The sequence below is a fragment of the Temnothorax americanus genome, unplaced genomic scaffold, assembly GCF_048541705.1.
Source record: "Temnothorax americanus isolate GAGA-0224 unplaced genomic scaffold, ASM4854170v1 Scaffold67, whole genome shotgun sequence".
NCBI lineage: Eukaryota > Metazoa > Arthropoda > Insecta > Hymenoptera > Formicidae > Temnothorax > Temnothorax americanus.
The window spans coordinates 108049-132145 of NW_027509789.1; the positions used below are offsets into that span (position 1 = coordinate 108049).

The window sequence follows — 24097 nt, forward strand, 5'->3', positions numbered from 1 at the left end:
AGAGAGAGAGAGAGAGAGAGAGAGAGAGAGAGAGAGAGAGAGAGAGAGAGAGAGAGAGAGAGAGAGAGAGAGATAATTTATTATGCCCAAGAAAAACTAAAGGGCAAAGATTAACAATACAAAAAAAAAGAAGATAACAAAAAGTGCATGCTCTCTCTTGCACAAATCAGTTAAGTGTAAAGCACAACCAAATAGCAATAACAACAATATACACTGTAAAAGGACTAGAACTAACGCAGCTTAAAAATAGGAACAATGTAAGTAGAGTTAACTAAAATTAATACCAAGAATGAGACGCAATATAACTTACAAGCTGATAACAGGGAAAAACACCATCAAAGCCTCGCGCCAGCAATCGATATCATGCAACTTCACGTGCTAACAGATACGCTTTGAGAAGACCTTTAAAGGAGACAATTGAAGAAGCAGAGATAATATTAATAGGAAGAGAATGCCAAAAATATATATGAAAGATGAAGAGTTTCTAAGGTGGTAGTTCTATGGGAAGGAATTTGAAAGGTTTAGGATGCAACAAGACGGCGGTCAGATCTCCTCAACAGCGGATCAAGCAAAGCGAAAGAGAGAAAGAGAGAGAGAGAGAGAGAGAGAGAGAGAGAGAGAGAGAGAGAGAGAGAGAGAGAGAGAGAGAGAATTTTGTACGCATTGTTTCCGGCGCTTTCGTGTCGTCTGGTGCCACCCTCGAATATGAGAAAACTGACATGTGGATTGCTGTTCTGTCGTCGCCTTGACACAAATTGACTGTGCCTGCGACGGATTAATTTCGCTTCGCGGTAATTGCACAACCGAAACGCACTCGCGGATTTGCAAGAGCCGCTCGGGCGTGACGCTGTTATTATGTATATATATATATATCGATCGCGTAACTTGTAAGTCGCAGGCAAAAGTCGTGGGAGAACTCACGATTCTGACGTGTAAGTTCTCAAAAAAAGATCAATTAATTACATGTAAAAATGTTTCACTAGATATCTATATATATAGAGGCTAAATGTATAGATCGCGTCGTAATCGAACGCGGGAGGTTGAAATACAATTGAAAAACTGTAAAAAGATAATAACATTGCGACCGTCTACATACTCTACATACATAATGCAACCGTCGGAACAAATAAAATTCAGGGATTTCGGTGATAAAAAGTTGACGAATTACTTATGTCATTTCTAGATAATATAGCTAAATGGAGGTTACGGATACGGATACGATTTTTATATTTAATCGCATTTTAATAATTAAGTTACATTATTATATAAAATAAAAGAAGTACGATATTATAGACATTTAATTAAGATTATCTAAGTGTCTTAAATGTTTATTTAACGTACATAAAAAGTACAATATAGTAATATTATACTTGCAAATCACAAATCGTATCTATTAAGAAGACAAATATTTGCATATGCAATAAGTAAATATGGAATAACGGATACGCTAGCTCTCGTATTAGCTTTGGACACAAGAGATTATGAATATACCAGTTACTAATAAAGCTATAATTTTTACATTACAAGATTCAGTTTATTATTTAATTTTTGTATGTAATAAATCATTAGTAATATAAAAAATTATTTTACAGAATATTATTTTAAGATAAAATTACATATCTAATTTCCAGTAGCAAATAATGATACAATAATATGTAAATAAAAGACAATAAAATTCAGAAAGAAATTAAAGGAATGATTATAAATAATCTGAACAGCAAGCACACAAAGTGCAATTTATTTTAGTAATATAACGATTTTAATATTATTTTAAAATTTACAAGAAAAACTTAATTATTAATCTACATTTGGTCATTCTATTGTATAAAAAAGTCTGAGGAAAACATTATCAATAAAATCCTTATTATCGCACCTTTCTCATCAATACTTTACTAAATAAGTATTACAATTTTCTTTTGTTTATTCTCTTTGTTTTTTTATTATATTTAACAATTATAATAATTTATAATGTTTAAAATCTTCTGCGAGACGTATAACTGGCAATTTTATTTGAACATAAGTTAAAATGTTATGATATTCGATGGGTGAAACAAATTGAGTTTCGATTCATGGATGGGCGCGATCGGAGAGGGATATCGAGGACACGACCCACTTTTGTCGACGAAATCTTCACGGACGTCGTAAACTACCATTTCTTTTTCTTAATTGCCATTCCGCAATAATACTTCTCAAATTTAAAATAATCCCACATCTTCCCATCACGATTGGCGTTTTGAATCTCAATGTCTCGGTCTTGCATTTGCAAAGACGTGAGATTCGCATAACCATATTCTTTACATAATGGTATATGTGGTCTTAACTCTCTTTGTTAGCATTTCGTAATACATTTCGTAATAGAAATGCTAGTACCTGTCCATAAAATATTATTTTACAGAAGAGTATTCACGGTTTTTAATCTTCAACATATAACATGCACATTTTTAGAAAAGAAATAAACTATAAATAATTTGTAGAATATATGTAAAAGAGATAAACAAAAAAATCAGATATTAATTTAGATGTGTTCCATCCAAAACAATGATTTTTTTGTAAGCTTTTTCAGTCTTTTCGTCGTATTACGACGTTACTCTAATTAAACGCGACTATCTGACTCATATTTATATATCTAGTACAAGCTCAGTCAAAAGTTTTACACAGATATATAAGTAGAGTTTTCCGTACATTATCGTATTGCAGTGTAACCATTATTTTTTACTAATACTGTCGCGATACAACTACCTTAAGTCCGAAGTTAACAAAACATCTCAAAGCTGGTCATGTTAAATTAATATGGCAATCTATTTACAAATTAAGCTAAAAATGGAAAGACGAAACATTATATTATTTCAACCTAAAAATAAATTATTATCAAAGAGTATATAGTAACTTAGTAGCTCATAAAGATATCTTCTACGTGAATTATAGTTGAAACTCATTACTCGATAAATCTATCCAAGCGTAATAATAATAATGTCCGCACGTCGCTGTCGGTTCGTATTTCACTTTTATTCTAAAGCACGGTATGTATTTAAATTCCATGTGTGTGTTGAATATTTCTCCTCCATCACAAAAGATAAAAAATCTGTTGTCAGATTAAAAAAAGATCATGATACAAGAACAAATAAAAGAATATTTATAACGCGCTATAATTTTGCCGTGAAGAATTGCAAAATAAACCAAATAAGTAAAGCAGTAAGAAAGCACGGACTTGTTCGCGAAAATAAGTTTTCCCTCGAGGTCTTTCCTCACGAGACCAGAGATCGGCGCGGCCCTGACCCGAAAATCGCTCCCGTTGCTCTTTTTGCAAATTGTTGGAGCACTACGAGAGCGCGTCCTTGATACGATAGGACCTGCTGGAGTCGCGTGCGCAGTTTCTCCTGCGGGACCGAGTATATGGCTCGAATAGACGATGACATCTCGGATTTGGCAGAGATCCATGCACATGCCGGGGTCGAGTAGGGATTCGCGAGGTTTCTTGAGATGCACGCCCGCAGCCCGATGTGTTTTCCAAGGTACGTGTCACTCTTCTAATTTCCCTTAAAGGAAACACATTATTTTAACCGAGGTGGAATTCCAGATGGATGAATTTTATTTAACTTGTAACTTTGATCATATTTTGTGAATGCAAAATATATTTCATGCTGGCTAAACAAATTTTTTTATAGCTTCAAAAATGTAAAGCAAATAACAGAGTATATTTCTTTACAATTATATATAGTTTATGGAACATGAGCGTTTGCATAATTATTTCTCTGCATCTTTATTTCAACTTGGTCCACGCGCTAAAGATAAATTTGTTTTAATGCGTCGGAAAGCTTTTAAGGGGGTCATCCCGTGTGACGGCTTCAAAAAATCGATTTTTTTTTTTGCATAAATCTAATCTAGAGCATGCATAGAATATACTGGCAAAGTAATTTTCCGAAATTCGAAGTCATTGAAAAGTTACAGCAGTGAGAAGGTAAGGTGTTTAAGCACGCAGTTGAGCGCTCGGCGCTTTCAAACGCGTTTTTCTCAAAACTGTATTTTTTAAACTGGTGTCCATGATTTCTCGAAAACGGTTCAATGGATTTAAATAAAATTTGAATGGTAGATTCAGCACATGTGTGGCTATCGCGGGAACTAGAATTTTTAAAAAATATTGAGCCGTTTTCTGTCCGCATAAAAAAATAGTCGCAAAAAATCATGTTATTTTGAGTTATAATTTTTAAAAGCATGCAAACAATTGAATTTTTAATATTTTCAAATAATCCTAGTTCCCGCGATAGTCATTTATCTATAGATTAAAATGCAATTTGGCTTTTTTATTTTAGATAAACCAGTCTGCCGGAATCGTGGACACCGTTTGTCTGCTTTTTTTTTACATGGGTGCCATTCCAGTGATGTAACTCGCCATCGACGCTATATTTTCAAATAAAAAAATTTACACATATAGTTTTAGATGTAATAAATATATAGTAAAAATTTAGAAGCTCTGTATTTTTTCATTTCGCCGCAAAAAAATGCAAAAAAACCTTAAAAAAACGGTCATCACACGGGATGACCCCCTTAACACGCATTTGTATTAACATTGCCCTATTGTTCACGTTATATTTATAGCGTAACAGTTCAACAGTGCTCGGCAGGGCTCTGTCGGCAAAGCTTATTTACTTGACTATTGCAGCATTGATCGAAGTACAAAATGATTATACATAAAGAACTATTTGCGATCTACTATAGTATAGAAATTAAATTGTAGCAAATTGGGTCATTGGCAGATTGCTATAACCCCGATTTATATAACGGATTTGAAATAACTTTTGATAAATATTAACCGCCTTAAACGTTACAAACAATAATAATTTAATTTAAAAAATTAACAAAACAATTTTTTGTTTAAATTAAAAAGACATACAAATATTCTTTCTTGTCACTATTTTATATATAAGATAGTAGTATTCTCTATATCTTATGGAAATTCAAAAGTACATTTTTTCAACAAATAAATTACATATTTTTAAAATATCTTAATTGTAATGTGAAAAACAATATGTAATAAATTTTTTCAATTATTTAAAAAGCAATATAATAATAAATATAATAAAAACAATGTAAAAAATTTGTAAAAAAACAAGCAAATAAAAAATTTACTCACTCAAAATGAGTGTAATAAAAGTGAAAATTGAGCCTGTGCACTTCGAGTGATTTGCTATTCTTAAGAAAGAGTAAAATTGTGCTTTATACGTTGGAGTGAAATCGCACTCCATTTGAGTGAAAGAGCACTAGCTCTTTTCGAGTGCAGTATATATCATCAGAGTCAATAGGAATAATGAATTATATCACTCTACAATTTTGAGTGAAAAATTTTACTCTGTTAGAATCATTATCTTTAAAGAATCGTGATTCATTATAGCTTTAGAGTGAGATCGTATAGAACAACCGCTCTAAAAATTTGTCACTCCTATCATATAAGTATAGGGGAGACCGGGGCTAGAAGTCACACGGGTATAAGTTGTTACAAAGCTTATATCTCACTTAATAAATTGAGTGGAATATTCTTCTTTATAGTACTCCTATCGCGTACGTTAGTCGGGTGTACGAAATAGCTCGTTTCAAAAACATCGCATGTGATATTTACAAGCACTTTTTAAAAATTAGAGGTTGTGAGTAAATTTTTCTTGCCTTTATTTTTATTGTTTTGTTGGTTTTTGGAATTACTAGTCGTAATTTCCTTTTAATCATAAGAAATATTATAGTTTTAGATTTTAGATAATTTTTCCTGTATTTTAGTTAACCGTCTCTCATTGCAACATAGTTTATAAATATAATCTTCTTTGTACAAAATGACCGTTTAGGGTAAGATATCTCAAATGAGATGGGATTCAAAGTTTATGAGAATTATTATTTTTTTATTTTATACTCTAAGTTTATAAGAATTACCTATATATTACAAAGTATAAGAAAATTATCAATTTTTTGTTTAATTTTAATGATGCAATATATTATTAAGTTAAATTTACCAAAAACTGGCACTAACTTTAATAAAATATTAAAACAGGAACTATTTGTCGTATGTTTCTTCTACATGAAAGATACGAAAATCAATCCAAAGTCATGTGACAACTATAACCCTGGATATGGGGTAAGTTGTCACATTTGCGCGGTTTTGCTTAGAATTAAATAACTTTTTTGTGTATAAATATATATACAAATCTAATTTTTTTTTCTTACACCTAAAAGATGTAGCTACATTATAAAGTAGTATACGGCATTATGAAATATTGCTAACATTTTTTTTAAATCAATATTTAAATAGTGTGACAACTATAGCCCCGGTCTCCCCTATCCACATTTACTCAAATTAGAGTGACAATCCTCTCTTTTGGAGTGACTATTGCAATCACTCATCTGATATATTAGTGACAAAACTACTCTATGAGATTTAAAAAGTAGATTTATTAAATATTTGTCAATTGTATAATACAGTACATATTTAGTTTAATTTTTATTTTGAAAGATATTTTTTCGATTTTAATGTAGATATATTTATTACGAATAAAAGAAATAAAAATTGCAAAGCGCGGTTGAAAGTGCATTAATCTAAAATAGTGTCTCGCGCATTTTGTCATCTCTTCACAGTTTAATATCATGTTCCATCTTACATATATAAGCGTTTCGTACATTAAAAGAATTCTGATATCGTATTGACACACGCACTAGTAATATATATGTATAGTTTGAACAATGAATATACCGCATCGATAACGCGAGATAATTTTTAACATTCTATATTATTTTATCATTGTATGAAATTTTATCGTTCTTCTTCCTTTTCAATCGTTCAAAGAACCTTATCTTTTCAATCATTTTTAAATAGATAATTCAAAATATAATTAAAATGTATATGAGAATATTTTTTATATGTCTAATAGTATAATCTCCTTATAGATTGAGTCATTTGTGCTAATATATATTTGTTATTAATATAATATTTAATTCACTAAAAATTTTAATACAAACTGGATGATTTATTGACTCGAATTAATATAATAATAAAAAGTTTATATATTGTATATCTCTAATTATATTTTTAGATTTCTAAATAAACTATGTAAATATAATAATTTATAATATTTAATAAAATTATTATAAAATTAATTGTAAGTTTTTTCACAAAATTATTACGAAATAGAAACTCAAAAGTCAACAAATTTAATAATTATAAATGATTTATGTATTTGCATGTCTAGAAACAATGACATCGGATGTGAATCGTTCAGCTGTGACTATTGAATTCACTGGCGTAATTTTGCGACGCTTATCGGCGGCGAGAAAAGCAGCGTCGGCGATCATTATATAAGCGAGTCCGATATATGGAGCTTGCGGCGCGTGCATAGTTAAAGGAGCGTAAAAGCGCGCTCCTTCTCGTATACGCTGTCATCGCTTTTATTTCGTCGAGCACGTTGCACCGGCGCGACGCGACGCGACGCGACACACGCTAAATTTGTACTATATAAGCGCAGCAGCGCGTCGAATTTAATTATAGCTGCCTTTAGAGAAACGAAACTCCGGGATTCGCGAATACGCGGAGAGACGAGTATTGGTCTCGGCAAAATGCGCTTATGTATAAAAGGTGGCATTCTTTAAACAGCGATTCCCAACCGCTGGCAATCGCGAATTCCAAGAGAAAAGAAAAATGTAAAAACTGTTAATTTGTAATATATAGAATATATAAAAGAAAAGAAAATTATTGATATAGGAGTTCACTTTTATATTGCGAGTAATAAATTTAAATACCTGGAATTTTATATACATATATTCAATTTTTGTTTAAAAAAGAGAAAAATATATATCTTTATGCTTTAAATGTTATAGGAATCTTTAAATTAAAATCTAATTCATGCAGCGTACAATCTAAGATTCGTTATATTCTATAAATCAGGAATTAGGCTTTTCAATTTCTTTGTTTCAAATTTAATGTGTATTTTTATTATTACAAATTATTTAATATAATAAAATATTATTTTATTCTATATGATTCTTCGTAATTAAAAAAATAATATAAATATTATATTAACTATATATATTAAATAACGTATAAAGAGAGAACTTGAATATCGATTAAAATAGCAAATTAGTCAGACTAAATTGAGTGTCTCTGGCATTCTCGTCCGTTGACAAAGATGTTTTCAACTAGATCATCGACGTCTGCGATACAAAATGTTTCGGAGGTAAAAAATAGAAGTATATTCTTCCATTTTTAAACAAATTCTTTTTTTTATTATTCGTATTTTTTTATTTTTATTCTTAAGTATCTTATTTATGGTTAATTTATCTTGTTAAATAACAAAACAATTTTAATCCTAAATTAAATTCTCAATAATTTATAATAATTAACGTGTTTTACATATTTTATAATTAGTTTTGTTTTCAAAAAATTTTAACTTTAAGAAGTTCAAGCATTTCTTACGGTAAAGAACCTCTTATAAAGGATTTGGCTGTAATAATTTTGTTACCTACTTATTTCTTTATTTATTACATAATTTACTGACAAAATAAGATATTTTTTCTTGTTCTAAAGTACAGTGTGCGCTGCGTCGCTGAAGAACGTTATTAAAACTACCGTAATCGACCTGTATAGGCCAGGTGAACGATGCAGGTGCGACCGAGGGCAGCATGGCTACCGTACTCATATAGTCCGTTTTATTCTAGCGAGATCTTTCGATGCTTAAAATTTCATTTTCACGTAAAACCGCTTATTAGCGGACACGTGAGCGATAACGTCGCTTTACGTAATCTTTGCGTATTAACTCGACGATTTATTGTACAGTGTAATATATTCGCGAAGATTCTGATTCAATGTTATATATGCAATATTTACGTGTCACATACGTGTAAACAACTGCGTCACTCGCTAATCGCATTTCTCGAGGAAATCTTGCATTGGTGCACTAATACGATTATCATTGAAATACGCTTGCCGAGTTTATTTATGATAATTGTCCACGTCTTTTTTTCTTCGTATTAATTTCACTCTTTCTAAATCCAAAATGAGATGCACCGTAATTTCTTATGCGATGTTTATATTCGTGCGCGCGTTTGCGTATATTTGTTTTTATCAATTTTTTTTCTATCAATTTTGCTTCTATTCTTCTTATACATTTATTGAATATTTAATTCCCGTTATATATATGAGCTGTTGGCGAAAAATTTTTCACCGTTTAATTTTATGTTTGCCAAAATCTTACCATCGATCATTGGATGATAGGTATTCAGGCGATGGAAAGCCTAATCAAATACGTGTCACAATGCACGATCCCTTGGATATTTTTCTCGCGAAAGGTCCTACTGCAAGGTATGCGTGATGACGAAGATAACAAAAGGACGATCTTGGCGAGGTCGATTATAGTCACGAAGCGCTTACTTGTTATCGCGTATATACGCGTCATTGTTCTTGGTAATTCTGTTGCTCGACAATCTCGGAGAGAGAGAATCGTATAGATGACTTCTATACAATTTGCTTTAAAAATCGGCATGAAGAAGGTCGAGATGACGCGGTCGATCATCCAGCCATAACTCGCAGCAAAAATTATTATTAACGCATCAATGAAAATACTATTTTATTAGGTTTTAATATCATAACTTTTAATTGTTAGATTTAATATACAAATTTTTAACTGTTGTCTAGGTATAAATATACTTTGAGAAAAAGTGATTTTTTTTTAAATAGAACAAGATTCAACTTTGAGAAGAAATTATAAATATTTTATTACGTGACATAAATATCTAGAATTTCTAATAGAAATTATTAGAAGTTGGCGTATATATTTTTTTATTAGTGTAAGAATTAAGAATTAAATGTACGTTTAATATTGTCTGCAATCTAAAAGTAGTGCTCCCGAACAAAGAGAGATTAATTTTAGCTTTTAAATATAATTTTGCAAATCTCAAACATTAAAAAATGTGAGGATTGATTCAGAACATGTAAATATTTATATGATATATCTCATGGGGTAGACGTAGCGTGCCTCCGGATGGGACACGTCGTCGATTCAGACCGATATCTCCAAGAAGCGTTATGTAAGAACCGCCTCGTACTGGCCGTGAACTTAACGGCGTCGTCGTCGTGATCGTCGCAGTCGAACGCGAACGCTTCCCTTTTCACGCACTTTACACACGTCCGGTGCATTCGGATATGCACGAAAAAATATACCTATACGGATTTCAATATTCAACTTGGTGCTTATTTCTATCACCGAAATAGCTATTACAAACTATTACAGCTAGTAAATAACACTTATTACAACAAAGAGGAAAAAAATTTGATGGCATATTAACGATATTATAACGATTTGATTAATTTAACCTACTTATTAATTTAAAAATAAAATAGATATGCAGGAATAAAGTATAAATATCTATAACTACATTTCTTTGTTTTTTGATATAACTATAGCCGATTTTTTATATTGTTTCTTTTATCTTCGAGTCTCTATGAAGTTATTATGTTTAAAATAAATTCAGTATGTGGTAATCAGTATATTATTCAATATATTCTACTATCTTTTTGAAAAAAATTATAAATATATAATGAAAGACGGAAATTAAGAGATAAACTCAGTATAGAGATAAAGTTCGATACTTTCTAACTCTCAATAAAAAATCGCGAATCTATCTTTGTAAACATATAATTATAGAACTGTTGAACAATTATTAAGTTTATATCTAAAAATGTATCATTCGTTGACCTATCTCACTATTTGCCTTTTGCTTATAACAGTATGTAACTCAATAATTTATTTTTAACTTTTAATTGCTCTAAATCGTATCATCTAACTTGTATGCTTAGATAAAAACTTTGTAAGTAATTTATAATTAAAAATTAATCAAAATTAGAGTAATAAGGCCATATATATTAATTATAACGAATAACATTTAATGTCAAATTATCTTTTTTAAATTTAACAGTATAGGATTTTAGATCTAATTAGTCTTAGGTCTAACAAATAAAAATAAATAAAGATTTACAGTGTTGTTTTTTATATAAAGTTTAGATTTTAATATAATTATATTCATATTAAATTATTTGAATAATAAAATTGTTATGAATATAACAAATAATCTATTTTTAAGTAAACTTTCCCTATCTGCATAAGATAAAACTACTTAAGATACTTTTCGTGATAGTGCTAATAAAAAATTATTCAGTAATTAAAATTCTTCCACGTATTCGGAGCAGTTAAGCATTAAACATCATACGCAATTCCGATCTTTGATGTTCTGTTTTTAACGCAAAAGTTTACGTTTGTTTTTTGAGAAATAAATCATTTCGAAATCACTTCTCACCTTCTCAGACGCGATCTTACCAAAGAAACATTATTCCAACATAAATCCAGATATCCATATCCAGAAATCAGCAATTCTATTCTCGAAATATTGTATATTCTAAATCCTCGGTGCTAAAAAGTTCAGCCAAAAAGCAAGAAAGTTGCCTATAATTTAATAAAATTTTAAATGGTTTTTATATAAAAGTCATTAAAAGTTTAGTAAAATTGATTCAAATCAAAGTAATAAGCTTTTAAATCTTTATAGAAAAAAATAGTAATATTTTGTGTCATATATTATAGAAACAATTTTTTACTTTTTAATATATTTAACCAATTATCCAATTAGGCTTGAAATTCTATTGTTAATATTAATTTGCAAATGTATACATTATGTATATAAAATAGAAAATGTGAGCAATATGTTGTTTGATTGATTGTTTATTGTTTTTTGTTACAGAATATAAATTTTTGTTATAAAAATATTTTTACAATACAAAAATTTTATTAATATAATTTTACATAAAATTATTACAACATTATTTATATAAAAGTAATTTATTTAATATTAGAAAATATAAAAGTGCAATAAATAATAACTTTCTATAAAATCTTTATAAAACGGAAGTAAATTTTCAAATGTCAAACAATCTGATTAAAATCTAAAGTAACAGAAAACAGATGTTTGCGAATTGATTACACCGTTACACCGAGGTCAATAATCGTAGTCTCTTCAGCTTGGCGTGATAAAAAATGATTTGAGAGTGCATGAGGGAGAGAATGACGGAAAGAGCACATGAGAGAATAAATCTTGTTATTAGAAGAGAAGAGAAGCAAATATACCATGATTTTCTTTAATGTTTATTGATTAATTCCTAAAAAACTGAAGAGAAAGTCATATGCATGTTTTTTAATAGACTTCTGCAACGAAAACTTATTGAAACTAGCGAAATAATTTTATCGGACTTGGCGCCATTTCTAAAGAAAGATAAATTTGTTAAAAATGGCTCTAATTGGTAGATTTTAGTGAGTAATTAATTATACGGTATTTAATAAAAGTGTTTAAATATACGTACGCAGTAAGTTAAATAAAAATTTTTCTATTTTTCTCTTTTAAACTTTGTCTTGTGTGCGTGCACTGTCCATTCTTCTTTTATTTCATTTTGCTAGTGCATGAATAAAAGTATACCTATTATTAACATTACATAAATTTTGAAGGAATAATTATTATGTCTAGACTTAATGTTACTGCAACAGAATTTTGCAATTATTTCGTTATTTATTATAATTTATGTTTTTTTCGTTATTTTATAGTATTTTTATACGAATTATGAATAAATTATAATTTTCGACACATGCTTCATAACACAGTGTTTTCACAAATATTATAAATATATTAAAGATTTGTCCAATATTATTTCTATTCCACTTCTATTAAAACTTTTATTTCCATATATTTGTTATTTATTTCTCAAAAATTTAATTTTTTGAAATTAAAATGCAGTGAGAATTTACGTGTGTGTGTGTGTGTGTGTGTGTAGGTAAATAATATAAATAAAATAAAAAATAATGTAAAATTATAATACTTATAGATATTATCTCCTAAATGATATAATATGAAGTTAGATCTCCGAAATTTTTTCGATATAAAGTTTTTTTTCTATTATTCACAAGCCTTAATTATAATTGCTATTTAAAAGACTGCACGATTCCATTCATTGTCGCAGCAGATTTGGCTCTGTTGCTAGTACCTTTTATACATATATCCGTACGTGGACTAAATCTACGAATATACACACATTGCGTACTTTAAGCGTACTGATCTACCTGTATTAATCCAGATATAATGGGAATGTGGTCCTTTCAAGGTGTGATTTTTTAGCGCTAAACTTTCGTGATTTTGATTAAATCGAGACAGATTATGAAATGCGAATGATAAACCAGTATACTTTGAGTTTACCGACTTGCCTGAAACGTTATTCAGATTAGGTGTTTCGTAATAATCTTTATATAACCACATGTTGTTACCCTTTGCTCGCGAATAGAATGAATTAAAAATGGTAGCTGGATTTTTTAAGAATTGTTCCTTAGTGTTATTAAAAATGATTGCTTTTGATATACAACTCGGTAACTAATTTATTCGGTTACAACTAATTTATTTTATTTAAAATTGAAGTCGTGGAAGCATTTGGTAATAAATGCATCAATGAATTGTGATACTTACACGATACGTCAAAGTAATGAGCAACATGATTCAAATAAAAAATATTAAAATTTGATAATTGAATCTAGTCATTACGCAATATTTAGATATTGTATTTCTCCCACGCACACATTGTTATATATTAAATCTCTATTGTTACCATTTTAATGTATTACTTAGTCGATTTTAATCTTTTCTATTTTAATATAAAATATTTCTTTTGAAGTTACATTTTTTTCTACGTTATATATGTATATAAGTATTTAAATTTATTTGTACTTTTTAAACAAAATAAAACACTAGAGAGAGACTCCTTAAAATATGTCTAAAAGCATAAAAAAAATATCTGTGGCTAAAATTTCTAATATTTATAATCTTATTAAATATGTCTCAGCTATTCTTAATTAAAACAAATTTCTTTATCTAAACTAAATATTATAAGTTTATTCAAGTATATTAACTTGTGGAACGGCACATGTTTATCACTGAAACAAACTTAGACGAAAAATTATCTTCCACAAAAGCATCACTAATCCGTAGTTGTCTGGATTCGCGTAATCAATAAGAGTCTTTTTTCTATCCTATAATACGCAATAGACTGAAAGTTTTAATCGCACATCGTGTTACTGATAAAGAGTACAGATACGTTAGATATGTCAAACGACTTAAATACGACGAAATATTTACGAAATGATATACATATAGATGCGTCGTGAGAAGTGATAATTGCTATTTCCCTTACCGAGATGGACCGCCAGGTTGTATCTCTCGAGCGCTTGACCCAGGTGACCCTTCCTCAAGAGGATATCACCCTCGTGCCTCGCCCGACTGGCCTCCGCTTCTCGCGGCCACCATTTCTCCACGAGTCTTTGCACTAGCACATTCGTTTCACTCACCATAGCGATTTTAAGCCCGCACACGCGACAGTTTTTCGACGGATCCACGCAGTTCTTGCAATACGTGTGACCGCAGCCGGCGGTCACCGGTTGACAGAGGGTGCCTTCGCACAGGGGACACGCGAAGGATGTCTCGAACCTCCGTCTGGAGCTCGTCCCGACGCCGACCATATCCTCCAGGAGCGCGGTCGCCAGGTGTTTCAGTCTCTCGGCCGGCACGGACATCGCAGCCGAACACCTGGAATAGATCTCGATGGACTCCCTGACGCGGCCGCACTTGACCAAAGAGTCGCCGTAACCCAGCAGCACCTCGTAGCTCGATCCCTGCTGCTTCAGACATCGCTCGTACAGCTCGACCGCCAAGTGGTAGTTGCGGGAGGTGAACGCCTCTTTGGCGAGCTCCGTCATTGCGAGCGCTGCTCCTCGTGCGTCACTCTTCGGGAATTAAAAACGCCGTGTATCCTTTCACGACGCGTTTCTCTCTACGATTAACTCGCGTACGCGCGTCGGACGTACCTCTCGATAAAAACCGCTTGATGTCGGTTTCGTGCTGTTGAAGACGACGTACATCTTTTATAGAGATTACGAATATTACGTGGGGTTGCGCGACACGGAAACACGGTTCACCGGAAATCAGAAATACGGTTGCACGGTCACGAGTCACTTGACCCCCTCAGGAACAGATTTACCGGCGACGATTCACTTAGCGGGATTCACCGGGAATCGTCGGAGCGACACGCAAAGAGTTTGACACAGTTTGACAGCTGGCTGTCCACGCGTGCTGCTCCGCACGTTAACGCGCGCGCGAGACCGCTTCACACGGCACGCTGGCGCACTGAGGACTGACGCCTCGGCTGTCATCGGTCGGCCGAGCCACTGTCAGACCAGAGTCGGCCGCTCGGCGCTCGGTCGACCGTCAGCAGGGGATGGTGGTGGTGACGGTGCTGGCGGCGCGGGCGGTGGCAGCGTTGGCGGTGACGGCGGCGGTGGAGGACTGGAGGAGTGCAACCGCTTTCTTCGAGACTCGAGATACGAAGCCAGCGCCACGCGGCTTCGGATACACTACGGCCTGGTCCGGGAGGTCGCGGAGGGAATTACGGACCACGTTGGTAGCGGCGTGTCTGCCGTGTCTGCCACGGTGCGTAGGTGTTGTTGCCGCACTCCCGACGCTGCTCCCACCACCTGGCGAGGCAGCGTCGTCGCGTCACAGCGAAGCTCGTCTCTTTGTCTGCCGAGTGCCCCCTGATCTCCGGCCCTCATTATTGAGCAAATTGTTAAGTATTGTCATGTGCAACGGTGTGACGCGGTGATATCTTTCTACCGTTCAGAGATTTCGTGGAATAAAAATCCGTGATTTTTTTCTATTTTTCTCAAGCTTCTTTATGTCACGTTTTTGATGTTATATTACGGTTGATAAGAAGCTTCTTGCTTTGTCTACGGATTTTATTGGTCCAGGGAATGATAAAAATCGTGATCGCGTTTCTCTCTTCTAAATTTTTTTTAGTCTTTAACTGGTCTTTGTAATTTATAATGAATAAATTTTACGCTTAAATTATCCTTGTAATTTATAGTAATATATAGTTCTGATTATTTTATTTATCGTTATTTTGATTTTATCTACTTGTTATAAGGCAAACAAGTCTTCGTTGCTTTTATTTATTTTCCCTATTTATGAGATAGTACCTATAATTCCACATTGTAGGTACCATATAATACATAAAGCCACAAATTATGGCGAAACTTTCGAAAACGTCCATGCTCAGATTTAGATGAAACTTTGTGAATAGGTTCCTTTTAGATAGAAAACACATATACTAAAAGGATTTTTTGCGACTCCAAAGTTTAGCAACTTTTTTAACATTTTTAACTTACTGCCTCGATCCGCACATACATTTTCCACGCGAAACAAACCATAAAACAGCTCTCAAGTAATGTAAACAACCATAAAATCATACACAAAGTACAAATATATTAGTTTATATACAAAACAAATAAAAAATTATATATATATATATATATGTATATATATATATATATATATATATATATATTATGAAACATTATATATTCTCTAATTTTTCCTGAATACACATCCAGGTTATTCAAGAAACACGTTTGCACACAGCTCTTGTCGTAAGCGAACTAACTCAATATATTACAAACCAAAACAGCTCTCAAGTAATGTAAACAACCATAAAGTCATACCCGTCAAAGTCATAACATAAACATCATTGGTGAAACTTTCTCTGTGAGGTAAGAAATAGAGGTGAAATACCACCTTTACTTAAACGAGCTTGTAAAGCGCGCCACGAACCTATGTGGCACCTCGTTTCGCGTGGACAGTGTATGCGTGGAGGCAGTAGGTTCCGTCCCCCTGCGGGGGGCTCCACTTTTTTCGATAAAGCAGAGTATACAGCAGAGTATATAAACTAATATATTTGTACTTTGTGTATGATTTTATAGTTGTTTACATTACTTGAGAGCTGTTTTGGTTTGTTTCGCGTGGAAAATGTATGTGCGGAGACAGTAAGTTAAAAATGTTAAAAAAGTTGCTAAACTTTAGAGTCGCAAAAATCCTTTTGGTATATGTGTTTTCTATCTAAAAGGAACCTATTCACAAAGTTTCACCTAAATCTGAGCATGGACGTTTTCGGAAGTACAGCCCAAATTATATACCTATACATTGAGAAAAAAAATTTATTAATTCCAAGAAATATTTAGTCCGATACATTCAACTAAACATTTTAGTTAGTTAACTAAATATTAGTTGAATTAATTAATTCTTGATTAAAGAAACTAAATAAATTGTTAAAACCACTAATATTTAGTTAACTAACTGAAATGTTTAGTTGAACTTATTGGACTAAATATTTCTTGGAAATATTTTTTTCTCAGTGTAATAATTTGCACTTAGAATCTTTTTATTTTATTTTTGTGAGAGGACATAAAATTTATTTAATAAGTAAAGAGTCTGCTTATCAAAAAATGCTTCTTTTAATATCTTTAAAATTGTTTAAGTTTATAAACCTGCTGAGTTAAAAAGGACCACACTATTTTCTTATCACGTACGATTATATAAGTATCGAGATATATCACTTTAGAATCCAATAACGTCAGTCAATGGTTATCGGTTAGTTTAACGACGTATCAAATCGCTTATTTGATTCTCCATTCATATCCTTTACATCCTCGCATCCACCCTTGTCACTCTTTTCATACCAAGATCTATTTACAAATGGTTTTTGATACCATCGAGTTTCGTATAGCGAATTTTATTCGAGATACCTTCCCGGACACTTGTTATAACTTTAGCTCAATTGGGTTCTTCTAACGGGAATTGTCTTGCCGGAATCACGTCGGATGTGCGCAAACTGTACGATGGCACATTTCAGGAAGAAGAAGCGTGATTGCACTATCGATGTATAGCAACGTGGAGCAAGAATGACAAGTTTTTTTAACTAATAAAATTACTTTTTACCGGCAAGTATCAATCTTCTGATATCCAGAGTTCTCACTAAACCTGAACACAGTAACTTTGTCCTGAGATATCCCGCTTGTCTGGTGCGGGTAACGCATGTGCGTAAAGGGAGTACGCACGCCACAGGACCGCTCTTCGAATCGAAAGGAGAGGGCTGAACTGCGAGAGCAGCAAGGGAAAGAGCGGCAAAGAATGAGAGATCAATATAGCGAGTTCACGGGGTGATTAACCCCTTGCACTTACCGTCTATCTATATATGGTGTGTTCTCTTTTGCTGTATTAAAATTTAAGAATAAATCGCTTTAAAATTGATTTTTTCTACGCAAAAATTTTGAGACTTTAGCTAGAGATTCAATATAAAAAATTGTACTCTTATTGTAAACTAAGTGTTAATCAGTACATATTAATATTTTATTATTTGAATGCTTTTTAAATAAACTTTATCTAAATAATAGTTATTTAATGCTTGGTTGAAAAAATATTTAATATAGTAGGTATATGTGTATAAAGTTACATTAAATCCACAGCATTAATTTTATTTAAATAATAAAAGATGTTTTATCAAAATGATTATTTATTAATCTAATACTATAAATCTAAGAAATTTAATCTAATTTCATTTAATTTTCTCTTATATATTTACAATTTTTTAACAACTATTTTACGTTTACTATAGTGTACTGTATATGTATAACGCAATCTAAATAGTCTTATCTATTTACTAGCTGGTTACCCGGGCTTCGCCCCGGAGGACACCCCCTGGAGGACATATGTAATAAGACACACAAATAAGTGATAGCGTATATTTACATTTAACGCCAATAGATTTCCGCATCACCCTTGAGGTACTATTGTAAATGCGTTTTTTTTTTAGTGGTTTCCCCAGTAGGCCTATTCCACTGTAAAGAAATCCGTGCTTTGTTACATTATGACTCCAATAAACTTCGTGTCTTTCACAGACATGGTATCTCTTACAGACGTGGTGTCTCCTACAGATATAGTGTTTCTTACAGACATGGTGTCCTTTACGTTAATAAGTCATTTAGTATGTCAAAATATCATTCTTTTCGTTTAATTTTTTGAGATTAGGTCATTTTTTTTCCATAAAAATGAGCAAAATTATATAAACCTCTTTCACACATGTTTTTCTCCTGATTTGTTTTCTCAAACAGGCATGATGCCTTTCACTTACATGTTTTTCTCTTTTCTGCAAATATTATATTGTTTATCATAATTTTTTTTTTAAATTTTTTAAAAATATCTGACCTTTTTTTTTATTTTAGAACTTCTTTGTATACCACATTAGTGGTTCTCCCCTCAGGCGCTAATATCACAAGACTATTTGGTGAGCTCACTCTCGAACATGCCACATAGAACTGCCCATGTGAGAAACAGTCCTCACTTAAATCAATTCCTGCTACTTTTAGCGACTGCCCCTGGGACTTGTTGATAGTCATCGCAAAACAAACTTTGATAGGGAACTGCATCCTCTTGAACTCAAAAAGGTACTCTGATGATATTAGTGGTATGCGTGGTATAAATACCGTCTCTCCCCGTGCACAGCCGGTGAATACTGTGGCCTTGATAACATTTCTGTGTAGAGTTTTCACTTGAAGCCTTGTGCCATTGCAAAGTTTTGGCGGATTCAAATTTCTCAACAACATCACTGGTGCCCCCACTTTAAGGAAAAGCTTATGGGCTGGTAAGCCAGGAGGATTCATTGTGTTAAGGAACTCTACTGGGTAGTTGACCACGTCATCCGTATCTACCACTGAGTTCACAGATCTGTAATTCATTTCTTTTTCCTCGAATAATTTAAGAAGAATGTCATTAATGACACCAGCTTTATCATTCCTAGGGGTCAGAATGGCACGCTTGCACAGCCAATCCATAGATTTCTCTTTGATATCCGCAATATCAGGGTATATCTTATTAATAAGGCTCTCTATGGTTTTTACTACTAAACCTAGACTTGCAGGAATAATCACCTTTCTTTCCGTCTCAGGATACTCTCCATCTCCAATTTTTAATAGTATTTTTGAAAATTCCCCTGCAAAAACATCACCTTTCAAGTGTACCCTCATATTCTTCCTGATAGAGATTTTCCTAATAAGGGACCACAAATGTGATTTCTTTACACACGCCTTGACTTTGTCTGCTCGAGTTCCCCTTGGCACTACTGGCAAAGTCTGTCTGAAATCTCCAGCAAGCAGCACGGTCACTCCCCTCATTACTCCATCGTTATCCCTAATATCTTTGAGGGTTGTGCTTAATGCCTCGAAACCCCCCTTATGTGCCATGGTGCTTTCATCCCAAACAATGAGCTTACAATCCCGTAATACTTTAGCCATGTTACTTTGTTTTGAAATATTGCACAATGGTTTTTCTGTTTGAATTAAATTCAGAGGAAGTTTAAAAGCAGCGTGAGCGGTTCTCCCTCCCTCCAACAACGTAGCAGCGATACCTGATGATGCGACAGCCAATGCAATTCCACGATCACTTCTTACCCTCGCCAGAAGTAAATTGATAAAGAATGTCTTCTCAGTACCACCAGGAGCATCTAAGAAAAATACCTGACCAGCACCTGACTCAACGCTACTAAGAATCTGCCGATAAACAGCAAGCTGCTCATCTGTCAATAAACTCTCGTTATTCGACACCACTTCTGTCAAGGCATTTACATCGTAATTTGTCTCCCTTAAATAGTCTCGATTTCCCAATACTCCTCCAGATCTTTTTGGCTGAGGCAGGCCATACTGTTGCAACTCCTTTCCTCCCAAAACCACCACTGCGTTTTTAATCAACACCAGACATCTATTGTACACCTCATCCATCACCTGTTGTGCACTGCCTTGCAACTCTCTCTCCACCTGCTGCGTAATATCCTCTGAGAAGCTGTCTTTGTATTTTTCCCAAAGACTCAGAGGTTCTGAAAGTTGGCAGAATGCCAACATCACTGTAAAAAGCTTTCTCAGCTTTAAAGGGGAATCACATAATGCAGCTTCCTCCAAGGTATTATCCCATTGCTTGTCATCTTCCAGCAAACCTAATACCTTGCATGTAGACTGGAATGTGTGACAGAAGACACCATTCGCAGTCTTCAAATCTAAAAAAGACGTTGGACCTCGAATCTCATGTAGCAACAAACGAAGATAATAACACTCGGTGTTGTTTGGATGAATGGTATACACTCTTCCCAGCGCGGAGTCCTTCTTTATTCCTGGCCAACCATCAACATCCTTCCCCCGCTTTCTTCTCACAAACTTGTTATTTTTCCACACAAAGTATGAAGGAACCTCAGAGTATAAGAAGGTTTTTGCAAAATCGTCAGTTTTGCAAAGTTCAAAAAAAGCTAAGAGTGTTGTCTGAGGAGGGTTATTGAGCCTCTCAGCCAAGTTCTTAGAGTTGAAATACACACGCTGACCATTTTCAAGGTGAACAGCGAGATGAAAGACAGTGGGATACCTCTCATGAATAGGGAACGCTAAAATTCTCCAAATTGCTTCTGAGCTGCTGATGTATCGCCCACTCTCGTACAATTTCACCTCATCCTTGTCACTCTCCAAAGCAAAAACCGCCTGATCACTTCCCTTGTTCACGTATTTGCAAATGTACTTGATAGACTTAACAGAACTACATAATTCCACATTGACATGAGCATTGAAAATACGTAACAGTACAGGGTTGTACGGCACTACCCAACGATTGTCCAGCTCTATTCCATTGATTTCGACAGTGAAGCCACCATCAGCTGGAGACCTCCTCCGATACAGCGGGTATCCATTATCTTCTGTCTGAGTGTCATTGAGAAGTATTCGAGGATACCTCTTGCTGCACCTGCCTTCTTTCATGCAAGGCGAATTGTGATTTAAGCCCCCGCATGGACCATGAATCATGTTGGCCTTAACGATATTGTAGAGAAGAGAGTCTTTTAAAGGATCAGGTATTTTTGCACAAATGACTTTGTCGATCATGTCTGAAAAGATGCGCTGCTCTAGCCACAGCAATATGTGGATGTGAGGCAGACCTCGCTTTTGCCACTCCACAGAGTACATAAAGCACAACACTTTTCCAAACAGACTACCCTTATTCAAAAGTGCCATCATCTTCTTTACCTTAAGATGAAATACCCTAGCTATAATGTCGTGACGATCGTAAGATTTTTGCCCAGGCAATAATGCATCTGTTATATCATTCCACTTTGGGTTACAGGTAAAAGTGATGAACAGATCAGGACGGCCATGATAACGGACGTATGTCATAGCGTCTTGAGTCCGCTCATACATGTAGCGAGGTCCTCTAGTGAAAAATGACGGAAGCACGACTATTTGACCCAGCTGAGCAATGTCAGCATCCTGCCTTCCCACGGCGTCCCTCAGGTGAATGTAGCTGATGTCTGCCCTCAGCTGCGCCTGGTTGTTCCTAATGTAGTTCAACTTTTCTGTTTCTATTTTGGCGTACATGTCAACCAGAAATTGACTAAAAAGAGAACGAAAGTACACCAAGTGGTTGACTTCCCCTTCTCTAATCATAATTCGATATGAGTAGAAACTCGCTGCGGAAACTAAATTCTTAAGTTGCAACTTAGTCTGAGGGTCGCGCTGTGTCTTATCTATTTATTTGCGATGGATAGATCACAAGCAATATAAAATAAATTAGATCTAATATTAATTCGAGAGAGATTAGATCGTTATAATGTATTCTTATTATAATAACAGACAGAAGAAATTTATTTATGTATATGTTTCTCTTTAAAAAATTAATTAAAAGACGGCGATACGAGTCAAGCGCGGTAAGTGGTGCGCAACTAGAGAAGTGCGCAGTTTATTAAGTTGGAATATATGATATACGTATATACATTGTAATTCGTTACTTTTGTAACTATTAATTCTCTAGTTGCGCACCACTAACCGCGCTTGACTCGTATCGCCGTCTTTTAATTAATTTGTTGACATTTTCACGAGTCTAATAATATATTTGAATTTCTCTTTAAATTTATCAATATTTAAATTGATGCAGATAATGATTGATGGATTAGATCAATGGATTTATACAATCATAGTGATTCATGATACTAACAATTCACGAATTTCTAATGACATTATGTGTAAATAAATGCTTAGATTAAACATATAAAATATGAAGTGAATGTACCTGCTTTTTTGTTAAGATGTAATTTGATACGTTTATTTTTAAAATAAAAACTTTAATTAATATAAAAGTATCTAATGCAACAATTCGATGCAACGTGTATTCAAATATAAATATCAGCATTGCTGTCATCGAGAAATTCTTGATATTTTATTTATCATTCGTGAATGAAATTAATATATCGTTGCCAACCGATAACGCACTGTATATATATTTTTTTAGCAAAGTCGAGACATTACGGTATATATTTTAATTAATAAATACAATAATAAAAATAATAAAATATTTAGCAATTAATAAACCTCTAATCGATAGACGCTGATAGCAAAAAGCTTATTAATAAGCTTCCAAATGATGATGTATTAACATCTAATTTAATCAGAATGATATACAGATACCTACATGCCATTCATTACATGCGCATTTACGGAGTGCGATTCAATTGCGTTTGAAATTATGCCCGTAATCGTTATGCCAGGATGTGAGGTAAACTGTTAATAGCCGGAATAATAAACGCGAGTATTGATATACTCTTACGTGATTGCTTGAGATATTTAGATTATGCCTTTGTCACACAGCGGGTAAGCAAAGCATAACAAATGCAATGACGCATTTTGTTATTTAACAGCGGAATAATGTTGAATAAATCGATAAACGACTATACACTTATAAGTAATCAGGACTTATAGATTACTAGATTTTTTGCCCGCGCTTCGCGCGGGCTCAAAATCTATTCCCCTCTCCCCAAACTCACTCATTAATTAGAAGCACCTTTGATATTCTCCCTCCTCAAACTCTAACCTACGTACATCTTCGAATTTTTTTTTAAATAAAAAATAATAGATAATATTATAGATGCAGATTAGCATATTGTCAAATATTTCAAAAATGTAATCCCTTATATTAAAGTCTTCAAATTTTATTTTTGCTTACGCCTCGCGCGTTTTCACCCTCCGTTGACCATTATTAACTCTGTTTCATTTTCTTCCATTTTATTTTCTTTTTTTGAAATCATCAAAAAAAAAAAAATTTGACACCGGTTTCAAGAAAATCAATTCTTAATGAAAAA

The 24097-nt window shown here is 33.4% G+C and overlaps 2 protein-coding genes across 4 annotated transcripts in view; one reads left to right on the forward strand and one right to left on the reverse strand.

The window, feature by feature from the left end:
- The window catches only part of LOC143905819 (LON peptidase N-terminal domain and RING finger protein 3), a 64262-nt gene extending 48894 nt beyond the window's left edge, over positions 1-15368 (reverse strand). Inside the window, exon 1 of the mRNA XM_077421433.1 lies at positions 14246-15368. Within this exon, the coding sequence (XP_077277559.1) occupies positions 14246-14807 (562 nt within the window). The 5' untranslated portion in view covers positions 14808-15368. The remainder of the gene's footprint in view (positions 1-14245) is intronic.
- Positions 15326-23867, forward strand: LOC143905823 (uncharacterized). Of its 3 annotated transcripts, none has more exons than XR_013259334.1 (3): positions 15326-15672; positions 17792-18136; positions 22090-23867. XR_013259334.1 is itself a non-coding variant. In XM_077421444.1 (2 exons), the coding sequence occupies exons 1-2, from the start codon at positions 15326-15328 to the stop codon at positions 22091-22093; spliced, it is 216 nt and encodes a 71-aa protein (XP_077277570.1). In that variant the 3' UTR covers positions 22094-23867. The 3 variants fall into 3 exon arrangements, 1 of the variants encoding a protein (XP_077277570.1); XR_013259335.1 differs by having other exon boundaries at positions 15326-15537; XM_077421444.1 differs by lacking the exon at positions 17792-18136 and having other exon boundaries at positions 15326-15537.
- Positions 23868-24097: the final 230 nt, after the last annotated feature.

What these genes read in the sequence shown, in the direction of transcription:
- LOC143905823 (XM_077421444.1), top strand. Translation starts at nt 15,326, where the DNA reads ATGGTGGTGGTGACGGTGCTGGCGGCGCGGGCGGTGGCAGCGTTGGCG.